At 49.0% G+C, this 11,834-nt stretch overlaps 1 protein-coding gene across 1 annotated transcript; it reads right to left on the reverse strand.

The window, feature by feature from the left end:
• Positions 1–343: 343 nt before the first annotated feature.
• Positions 344–1,982, reverse strand: LOC109770803 (uncharacterized). Its single transcript, XM_020329512.4, has 2 exons — positions 1,011–1,982; positions 344–920 (listed from the first exon to the last, which is right to left on the reverse strand). Exons 1-2 carry the CDS (start codon positions 1,146–1,148, stop codon positions 741–743), a joined length of 318 nt encoding a protein of 105 aa, XP_020185101.1. The 5' UTR covers positions 1,149–1,982; the 3' UTR covers positions 344–740.
• Between the last annotated feature and the right edge of the window lie 9,852 nt (positions 1,983–11,834).

The following is an 11,834-nucleotide window of genomic DNA, read 5'->3' on the forward strand; positions in this document are numbered from 1 at the left end:
GTACCCTACCGCCAGGTTCCCTGGCGGGAGGCTGTCTAACCCTACCGCCAGCACCTCTGGCGGTAAGAAAAAGAGTCAAATCCAAAAAAAATCCAACCGGGATCAGATCCTGAATTGGTATGCGAGAACGGTCAAAACATGAAATTTTGCCGCTCGGGTGACCTGAGGCCAAATGCATCCTCCATGACAGCTCAACAGCGGCACCTGCCAGCCATGAATCCTGCCGGCAGTGAATCGGTTGTCGGACTAGAGGTCACAGAACCGTCTGGTGCAGTCGTGCAGACGTGGGGAATCAGCGGTGGGTCATATCAAGTCGGATGCGACGGCAACTTGAACATCTATCAGACACAACGGACCTACTGATTATTAAACAAAATACAGAGGCAACCACATTCACATTGGCTGATTTGAATCGCGATCGAGGACAGACATATTGTATTCCCTAATTTCGGGCGGAACAAACTGAACTGAATGTTAGGATCAAACGAACGAAATGTGGCATCTTCACGAGTTGAGATCGGCAGAATCTAGAACAAAGATAACATCAAGGAGATTGGCAACACCCTGCAATTTACTGAGCATGGTCTATGTACAAAATCTGGATGGTTCGCGTTCAGCAGAGCATACAGGTATGAACTCTGATTCTGATTCTGAACGAGGCCTTGCCCTTCCACTTCTCGACGCTCAATCCGTCATCGCCAACGAATGAGACTCTGCAGGGTTGGTTGGACAGGAGCAGATCAAGATACCGCCGACGAATCACAGGAGGTCGCGAAGGCGACGGGGGCGGCCTTGAAGAGGAGGAAGGTGAGGCGCTCGAGGGAGAAGTAGATGAAGGTGCCGCTGGAGTGGGTGAAGAAGCACCCGAAGCTGGCGCCCACCACGCACTGCCACCCCACGCCGTACCGCCGGTCGAACTCCTGCACGCGCGGAAGCGATGGATCCTCAGCGACGGCGACGAACCAATCAACGGAGAGAGGGGGAGACGGCGGAACGGGGAGGGAACGCACCGTCTTGATGTGGCCGGCGATGGCGCGGCAGTCGTCGACGTCGAAGAGGTCGAGCGCGCGGGAGGCGGCCGACGTCGCCGCCGCCTGCATCCGCGCCGGCATGTCCGTGTCCTCCACCACCGCCTTGCCCTCCAGCATTCTCTTCTCTTCTCTTCCCGGCGGCGGCAGGTCTCCCTCCCGGTGCTGGTTCGTGGTGGTTGGCCGCTTCCTTGATTCTTGGAGGAAATGGGGGAGACGGTGAGCGAGTGGGGGGAAGGAATCTCAGGGAACGGACGGAAGACGGTGAGGAGGAGGTGGGTGGCTGTTGCTCTGCATTTACCTCCGGGTTTGCAGGAAGGTCCTCCTTTTTAGGGAATCTTATCTTTCTAATTTTTTTCAGAGGAAGTCGTGGAAAAAAATTGTGATTGTTTTTTTAAGAGACGTCATAATAACCAATGAAAAAGAAAAATGATCGGTACAATAAAGAGACAACCAGATACATCACGACAAGTAAAACATAAAACTACATTGAAAATCATACTATTTTATGTTGTTCTTGCCATTGATTGTCACCAGCCGGAGATTAAAAATTACACCTTACCAACAGTAAAGGAAATGGACAGATACGAATGCCCTCATTGTACCCGGCTTTAAAGACCACAATAGTTGCTCAACGCTTGAAACGAGATCTAGAAGTCACCGAACAAACATTTGTTCAAGCATCAATCCATCACCATGCCCGGGAACAACATGGAAGAAGATGTCGAAGTCACATCAACCAAAGCCAGCAAATTGTTCTCCTCGATAGGCACATCAACTGTCAAGATCCGAAGAAAGCCAAAATATCTAGAGACACAAACTCCCACATGCCCTTCGGTGCCACTGGATGGGACGTCGTCGAGATAGGGAGAGGCCAGAGCGACCTTATTCTAACACGACATTGTTGCCACCACCTCATTGATGCTGCCACGGGAACAAATTCTAAGAAAAGGAAAAAAATGAAACAGACAGGTCCTCACTCCTCTTGTCGCCGCCGAGGCCACCGGACGAGGGAGGGGAAGGCGACCGAGGTGGCGGCGTGGAGAACACCTTTGGTGGCAACTAGGATTTGGAATAGGAGGCGTATTCGTACTTTTTGGTGACACTGCAAACTAGTAATTAGTATGCCATGTGGAGTATATAACAAGGACCGCTTATCTAAGAGGCGACTGATCATTTTAAGCTTCTTCCACTTAGCTTTCAACCATCGGATTTACCACGTCGCATGTGCCTCCCACTCACATACGCCTCCGTCAACACCCCCCCCCCCCCCCCGCCCGTTGCTCAAGCCACCCTCCGTTGTGCTACCTTCACCCCGCCATCAATTCTAACACCCACCCATCAATTCTACCACGTCATCATCAATTCTACCTTCACCCCGCCATCAATTCTACCACGTCGCATGTGCCTCCCACTCACATACGCCTCCGTCACCCCCTCCCCCCCCCCCCCCCCGTTGCTCAAGCCACCCTCCGTTGTGCTACCTTCACCCCGCCATCAATTCTAACACCCACCCATCAATTCTACCATGTCACCATCAATTCTACCTTCACCCCGCCATCAATTCTACCACGTCGCATGTGCCTCCCACTCACATACGCCTCCGTCACCCCCTCCCCCCCCCCCCCCCCGTTGCTCAAGCCACCCTTCGTTGTGCTACCTTCACCCCGCCATCAATTCTAACACCCACCCACCCCCCACCCCCCCCCCCCTCCCTGATTGCCGCCACCATTCTCCAGCGGCGTGATGACCTCTCACCCCATCGTATCCAACTTGCTACCATTGTTGATGTTGTGGCAAGCCAAGGCATCGTTGGCCCCTGCTCGTTCACGGCTCACACTCATCATGCACTGTTCTCTCTACAAAAATCGATTGACATTGTTGAAATTTTCAGTTGCTTGAGAATTCACAACTGCAACGAAAGAAAACATGACGAAAAAGCTAAATCGAAGCATGTCGGACTTTCTTTTTAAAATGGCTGATTTAGGGAACATTAATTATCATAGTTACATCCCAATGATAGGGACTGTGAGTTTTCTACCTCGCATGTATCTCCTTACCGTTGTTGCTTTGAGATCCATCCTATGTTTTTCCTGGTAAATAATTATTAGGTGATGTTAGGCTGATGATAATTGGATCCCGTCAGTTGCCTAGACATCCGTTGGATGGCGCGCTAGATAACCTCCAATCTCTTTCCTGCAACAACTATCCACCCCAGCCATTTGCAACATGGCTCGTGTTGCGTTCGAGGCTTTGCAACACGAGCCGTGTTGTACTCCATCAAATAAAAAATATTTTCATCACCATATGGTTTATGTGTTGCTGCCCCTATCCTATCACATGTTGTGACTCCAACATGGACCATGTTGCAATCCCAGGCTAGCTCACAAGAGACATGCACAAGCGCGCCTCACACTGCACCGTCATTTGCAACATGGGTGATGTTGCTATCCCGGCTGAGCTCCCGTAAGGACAAATGTAATGCACGCGAGGCGGCAGATAGTGCAATAGAAATTAATCGGTCGAGTGCTAACCTTTTTAAAAATAAAATATTTCAGAGTACTATTGCAAAATCACGTTGGATTTTCTCTTGGTTCAAAGTTAAAATGTATCTTAAGAGCATCTACAGCCGGCGCCTCAAAGCCGCCTCATACACCCGGGCGGGCCGCCCGATCACTGTCCGGTCGCGAATTTTCGACCCAGGCGGGTGCCTCAAACGGGCGTCAAACGTCCGGACTGGCCGGCACCCCTCATATCTAGCCCAAATATGAGGCGGATATAGGAGTGCCTGGGCGCGGCCGCCACGTCGAACCCAATAGCCTGACCCTGTCGCAAACTCCAGGAATGCTCGGATCACCAAAAGGTTTGCGCGGAATGTATGAAGGTCACACCAAAGATGCCACCATCATAGTAGAAGCGGTGGCATCACATGACTTATGGATTTTGGCATGCTTTCTTTGGAATGTAGGGTTCTCACAACGACATCAACATGCTTCAATGATCTCCGGTGTTCAGGAGGCTTTGCAATGGGGAATCACCACCATGCAACTACACCGTTTGTCAACGGCCGTGAGTATAACATGGGATACTATCTTGCTGATGGTATCTACTCTCATTATGCAGCATTTGTGAAGACCATATCCGAATCGCATGGCAATAAACGGAAACACTTTGCAACAATGCAGGAAGCGACTACGAAGGATGTGGAGAGCGCATTTGGTAAGCTTCAAGCTTGTTGGTGAATTGTGCGTAGCATTCCAGTGATGTGGGAATCCGAAATTTTGTGGCAGCTGATGACATGTTGTGTTATTTTGCACAATATGATTGTCAAGGATGACGATGATGGTGTAGCACAATATCCCGGATGATCAAGATGCAGCTCGGCTTATATATGAACTTTCTGCAGATGCATCAGAATCTTTGAGATCATCAGGTGCACACGCAGCTACTCAATGATCTTGTAAAGCACATGTGGACCCACAATGGAAACCAAAGAGCACATTCGGACCAATAAATTTTATGTAAACACTATTTATGCTCGGTACCAACATATTTTAGTATGTGCGACAGTGGTTTGTATGATCGACGTGCATGAATTTGAGATATGTGGATGCGGGGAGTGAAATATGAGGGTTCGTCCGGATGCGTTCGCGGGCATCCCCGGGTGCGTCCGCATACGTATAGGAGGCTAGATTTGCCAAGTCCGGCTATAGATGCTCAAATGCAAATTGTCAAACATAGACCGGATATCCAATTCGGTGCCCAGGCTCATCTGCTCCCGCTCGGAAAACAAATCAAAATAAATACTAGAAAAATTCAAAACATTCCATTTTTTGTGTGATGGATAATTTGCCACGTGAGGTCCGCTCCAAATTTCAACTTATTTGGACATCTGAGTAGCTATCGGCAAAAAAAAAAAAATCGGGTCAGAACAATGCGTGAACAGTAAATATTTTTACAGACCCCGATTTTGTCTTTTTTGCAGAGAGCTGCTCACATGTTCAAATGAGTTGAAATTTGGAGCGGACCTCACGCATCAAATTATCTACCACCCAAAAAAAGTTGGAATTTTGTGAATTTTTCTAGTATTTATTTTGATTTTTTTTTACCGTAGGTGCAGATGAGCTCGGGAGCAGAAACTCCGCGTCCAACATAGAAAACATACCACGAATCTCAAGACTAGACACACGTGAACTGGGCATAGCTCATATGGTTAGATTCCTTGTGGTGGCATAAACACATCAGGGTCTTTAGATGATGTGTTGGCTCAGTCTCCTAAAGGTGCTTATAAGGATTTGATGTGCGTGCGCACGTTTATAAAGATGAATGTATATGTGTATGAGCGTCCGTGTGTACCGTATTTTAAAAAAATTAGACACACAAATATATAAATATAAGATATGCCCCCGCACCGGGCTGCACATTTTCTCAAGAGCTGACACATTGGAATTTCGCACTGTAGACCAAGGTTTTGGATCCCAAGTGCACATTTTTTCTCGAGGGGCACCGGAATTCGCGGTTACCATGGTAACCGCAAAATACCGGAAAAAATTCGGACGAAATTTGAAATTAAATTTTGAATTCAATTTTTTTGTAGTCGATATAGATAGGGGTTTAACTTCAAAAATTATCACGTACCTGGTCCTGGCGGTTCAAGCCGAACTGCCCCTTGCTAAAAGGTCGCGAGTTCGACCCCTTGCGACTCCAACAAATTTCTAGCTTTTTTTAACTTTTGCATATCAAAAAGAAATTAAAAAGCATGGGTCAAGACTCGAACCCACGACGCGCTGTCTGCCACTAGGCCACGACCACTTATGCTAATATAGAAGAGATGGCCTATATTTAACTACACTCTGAGCGTTTGAATTCAAAATATTCAAAAAAATTGAGATTTTTTGCCCGGTACAAGTGTTTCTCGAGGAGGGGCGATAAACGCGGTAACCGGACGAGATCGCGAAATTTCGTTCGGTTACCAAAACAGTGCTGTAGACAAAACTACCTCAATGACAGGCGGTAACCGAATACAACTTTCGTGTGTGCGCGTGTGTTCTCGTCAGCGTCAACGACCAAGATCGTGTATACATACTCTTTAACAAGACACGGCACATCCTAAAAAAAAGACTTGGCACGACGCCACGGAGGATGCTGACGACTCTGGGGCCACCCAGCTGAAAGTGGGTGGGGGCCTCCTTGTCTTGTCCGGGCAGCTGACCTCTTGCGCAACAGATGGTTGGAAAAGTCGTCCAGAATCCAGATCACACTTGACTGAGTACGTGGTGACCATTGCCATTGACAGGTACAAGTAAGCTTGATCATGCCTCATCTCCGAGGCCATGCCACGATGGCCATCGCCGTCCACCACCTGCTCCTCGCGCTGGCGCTGTTCCCGCTCGCGGCGGCGCAGCAGGAGTACCAGGCCAACGCACAGTCCGACTGCTACGCCAACAACGGCAGCTCCGTCCTCGGCTACACCTGCGCCAACACCTCCAGCTCCCCGCCGGCATGCGACACCTACGTCGCATTCCGCTCCGACCTGCCCAGCTACGGCTCCCCCACACCATCGCCTACCTCCTCAACGCCAGCGCGCCTGCCATCGCCGCGGCCAACGACGTGCCCGTCACCTCCCCGGTCCGGAACAACACCCTGCTCCTCGTCCCCGTCCGCTGCGCCTGCACGGCCGCCGGCCGCTACCAGCACGACACCGCCTACGCCAATGTTAGGCCAATGATAGTTGGATCGCGTCCGCCGCTTGGACATCCATTGGATGGCACGCTAAACAGCCGTCCCATCTCTTTCATGCAACAATTGTGCGCCCCAGCCATTTGCAACATGGCTCGTGTCGCGTTCGAGGCTTTGCAACACGAGTCGTGTTGTACTCCATCAAATAAAAAGTGTTTTCATCGCAATATGGTATATGTGTTGATGCCCCTGTCCTGTCATGTGTTGCAACTCCAACATGGGCCACGTTGCATTCCCAGGCTAGCTCACAAGAGACATGCGTCACGTGCGCCTCGCACTGCCCCGTCCTTTGCAACATGGATGATGTTGCTATCCCGGTTGAGCTCCCACAGGGACACACGTAATGCACGCGCGGCGGCAGACAACGCGACAAAAATTAGTCAGTTGAGTGGTAACCTTTAAAAAAAATGTTTGAGAGTACTATACAATATCACATCAGACTTTTTGTTGTTTCAAAATTAAAATGTATCATAATAAACTTTGATACAAGATAAAAAACCTAACACAACAATGTGAAACAAAGATGAAAATTGTCAAACACACAGACAACATACCACGAATCTCAAGATCAGACACATGCGAACTAAGCATAGGTCAGATGGTTAGGTTCCTTGTGGTGGAACCTGTTAGAAATCTAATAGTATTAGTATTTGGCTAATTAGGCGATTAGCAGATTCCTTAGAATATTCTAACCGGTGGTTAGAATCCTGGAGTTGTCCAAACGCAGTAGATAGCGAACCATCGTCATGTCTTTTCAAACCGGCGTCGTGTCTTTCCAAAACGACGCGAACCTTGTAACCGGCATGTAAACACGACGGCTCAGGACATATAAGTACCTGCAGTCACTATCAATGAAATCAATCCTTTCACTTCAATCTTTCTTGTTTCTCTTCACGTCATCAACACTGCTCGAACCAGAGAATAGGCTATAGGAGAGAAAGAAAGGTGAGAAGAGATGGATTCTCTGCCCGACCTTGCTTTCGCTTTCGCTCGATTTGTGGAAGGGAACGCCGGGGCTTCCGTTTTCCTCACCGGACTTTCGGTCTGGCTGCTGCTCGCCGTCAGAACTTCGGCCACCGCCGTCAGCGTCGCCTGAACAGGAATGGCGGCCTCCGCCGCCGCAATGCACCATACCGTGCTCCTCTTCGTCGCTACGGTTCTGGTGGTGGCCTCCTTCGCCGCCACGTCCATCGCCAGCGCCTTCACTGTGGTCACCGCCGGGTGCACCGCAGCAACTCCCTTGGAGCGCCAGGACCGAGTACCAGGGCGGATGTGCCCAGGGAAGACGTCCTGGTCATGCCCCAAGAGGCTGCTGCCGCACCAAACGCTGCCGATGAACAGGTTGCTGTAGGGGTCGGAATCGAGTACGAGGATGAGGCCTCTGCCTCCAACATCACCACGGATGCCACGGAACTGCCGCCTCCTCCACCGGTGTATGCGCCCATGGAGTGGATGCTTGCCAGACCAAGCGCCGGATGGCTCGTCGACGACCCAGATCGCTACTTCTCCGACGAGGAACTCGCAGCGCCGCCTCCGCCGCTGATGTACTCTTGCCCAGGCTACGGGTACGGATCGGGCCTCCCGTCCCCGACGCCATCTGACGAGGACCCGGAGCACTTCAAGCCGCCGGGCTACGACCCACTGCCGGAGTTCTCCTCGCCGCCTGCTGCAGTCCCTCTGGACGCGCCCAAGCCCCGACTCGTCATCAACCTCCTGCCGAAGGTGAAGACGGAGGAGATCGAGGCCGCTGCGCCGACGCTCGCTCTCCTAGCGCGCCGCGACCTCAACCTCCCGGCGCTGGAAGTGGAGGAGGAGGAGCGCCAGGTAGCAGCGCGGCCGTCCGCACTCCCGACGCTCTCGCCGGAAGCCCGTGTGCTCCTCCGCCGCTTTGCATCAGCCATGGCTGTCCGCCCCGCTGGAGCCCGCGCCGGCACTTGGTCGCCCGAGGCACTCGGCCTCACCGGCCGTGTCGCGGATCTCCGCCCCATGAGGCCGCCCCCCAACTCCCCTCCTCCTCTGCGGAGGGGCCGCGCCGCCGCTGAAGGAGCCGGCCGTGGGCACCGGCGAGGAGCAGGGCCAAGCACTGGTGATTTGGGAGTGGAGGCATTTGGTGTCGTACCTAATCTGTCCTCTGGTCGATCCTTTTTTTTAACTGGAATGCTCCAACCGGTGCCGACACAGGCCACGGACCAAAACAGGCCACGTCTCCTGTCACTCGTGATGTGTAGTACTAATATAATCCTATTTGTATTAGACATACTAATTAGACGTACTCCCAGTTTGTATTTCCTAGCTGAAGATCTATATGGTTTTTGTAAATCTATATCGTAGCCCTTACATCCATTTATATCTGTAATATGACATGTTTATTAATATTTGTTTTAGTATATTATAACATGTTATTTGGTACAACAATTGTATTTTGCATTTAATTTTTTTCATGCAATGTTCTCTCATTAATATGAGATAAAAAGGCCAAATAAAATATATGATTATCTTGAATTATATGTGTGCAATCACACAGTAATGGCACTTCTACTGTATATTACAGTTTGCCTATTACTCAGAGGCATTTATTTTTTATGCCTCCATAGTGCTCTTCCAAATATATCAAAATTCGATGATATACACATATATGGCTTACAAATTATAAGTGTTCCTCTAGAACATATTTGTTGTTTACCAAAATAAATTTTACTATCAAGTAAAATTAATCAAATGCATGATCATACATGCAGGAAATATGGCTGACATCAATAAGAAAGAATTCCAAGAACTACAAATAGATGGAAGTAACTATCTATCATGGGCCATGGATATGAAAATATTCTTAAATGGACGTAGTCTCGGTCCTTGCATTGTGGCACCCCTCGAAAATGCTCCAGAAATACCTCAAGTAGTAAAGTATGCAGCATTGCACTACATAAGGCACCATCTCCATCCTGATTTAAAAACTGAATATTTGATGGAGGAGGATCCCTTAGCTTTATGGGACTCCCTCAAGGAGAGATATGACCAACAAAGAGCAGTAATGTTGCCGGAAGCCCAAAGAGAATGGTCTCTTATAAGGTTTCAGGACTTTAAGTCCATTGCTGCATATAATTCTGCCGTGCATAAAATTAACTCCAAACTAAGATTTTGCAATCAACAAGTTTCGGATGCAAACTTAATAGAGAAAACTTTATGCACTTTCCATCCCTCGATGAGGATATTGCAACAGCAGTATCGTCAACAGAAATACACAAAATATTCTGAGCTCATATACACATTACTTCAGGCCGAGAAGCATGATGAACTTCTCATGAAGAATCACAATGCTCGCCCAACGGGTGCCATGCCTATCCCTGAAGCACATGCTAATGCTCATTCTACTAGTAAATTTGGAAACCGTAAAAGGAACTTCCAAAAATTCAAGGGAAAATGGAAAAAGAATAATGGTCAAAAGACCAACGGTCAAACTAAGGGGAAAGGTCATTTCAAGAAAAATGATCAAAATGACAACTCTCAAACTTGTCAAAGGTGTGGATGCATGAATCATAACGCCTAATTCCCAAGCACCTTGTGGATCTATACATGAAGTATGGAGGAAAAGGCAAACAAGTTCATGGAAATAAAGTTGAAGCTCACTTCAACGCCATTCAAGATAACCCTCAAGCTGGTCCTTCTCAAAGCGATATTCAAGTATACAAGCCAAAGGACAATCTCATCCTCGATGAAGACATGCTTGTGGATTACACCCGAGATGTTTTTGGAGACCTCAGTTAATCTCCATAAACAAATTGATGTCACTTAGCTATTTAAATACTACAAGACGTTATATATTATATAACAATAAGTAGAATAAAGTCTTTCAGACTATGTATATTGCATTATGTGAATCAGACATAATATTGTAATGAATTTATATTTGAGATTGTCATATAAATATTATGTATGTAATTTAATGAATATATGAATAAAAATAAATTTATTCTAAAATATTCTTTTTCTATCTATAGAACTTTAACGGGAACAATCCGATGGAAGAAGAGTTATGTTTAGTGGATAGTGCTACCACTAACACAATTCTAAGGGAAGCAAAATATTTCCAAACTCTTACTAAGAGAAAGGAAAATGTTATGACCATAACAGGAAGTAACAAAGCAATTATTGGTTCAGGAAGAGCCACATTCACACTCCCTATGGGTACTACTATCGTAATTCAGAATGCACTCTTGTATCCTGAATCTATGTTGGGGATCGTAGCAGAATTTTAAAATTTTCCTACGCTCACCAAGATCCATCTATGGAGTATACTAGAAACGAGGGGAAAGGAGTGCATCTACATACCCTTGTAGATCGCGAGCGGAAGCGTTCCAATGAACGAGGTTGATGCAGTCGTACTCGCCGTGATCCAAATCACCGATGACCGAGTGCCGAACGGACGGCACCTCCGCGTTCAACACACGTACGGAGCAGCGACGTCTCCTCCTTCTTGATCCAGCAAGGGGAAGGAGAGGTTGATGGAGATCCAGCAGCACGACGGCGTGGTGGTGGATGTAGCGGGATCCGGCAGGGCTTCGCCAAGCTTCTGCGAGACGAAGAGGTGTAGCAGGGGAGGAGGGAGGCGCCCAAGGTTGTTATATTACTGCCCTCCCTCCCCTCTTTATATACGCCCCCTGGGAGGGGGGGCGCCGGCCAAGACCCATCTACATGGGGGGGGGGGGGGGGCGGCGGCCAAGGGGAAGGGGGGTGGCTTCCCCCCCAAGTCAAGTGGGGCGCCCCCCACCCTAGGGTTTCCAACCCTAGGCGCAGGGGGGAGGCCCATGGGGGGCGCCCCAGCCCACTAATGGCTGGTTCCCTTCCCACTTCAGCCCATGGGGCCCTCCGGGATAGGTGGCCCCACCCGGTGGACCCCCGGGACCCTTCCGGTGGTCCCGGTACAATACCGGTAACCCCCGAAACTTTCCCGGTGGCCGAAACTGGACTTCCTATATATAATTCTTCACCTCCGGACCATTCCGGAACTCCTCGTGACGTCCGGGATCTCATCCGGGACTCCGAACAACTTTCGGGTTTCTGCATACT

This window comes from Aegilops tauschii, chromosome 7 (genome assembly GCF_002575655.3).
Source record: "Aegilops tauschii subsp. strangulata cultivar AL8/78 chromosome 7, Aet v6.0, whole genome shotgun sequence".
In the NCBI taxonomy this organism is placed as follows: domain Eukaryota; kingdom Viridiplantae; phylum Streptophyta; class Magnoliopsida; order Poales; family Poaceae; genus Aegilops; species Aegilops tauschii.

What these genes read in the sequence shown, in the direction of transcription:
- LOC109770803 (XM_020329512.4), bottom strand. Translation starts at nt 1,148, where the DNA reads ATGCTGGAGGGCAAGGCGGTGGTGGAGGACACGGACATGCCGGCGCGG. An exon ending in TCGCCGGCCACATCAAGACG is followed by an intron (nt 921 to 1,010) that starts GTGCGTTCCCTC and finishes CCGCGCGTGCAG; the next exon opens with GAGTTCGACCGGCGGTACGG.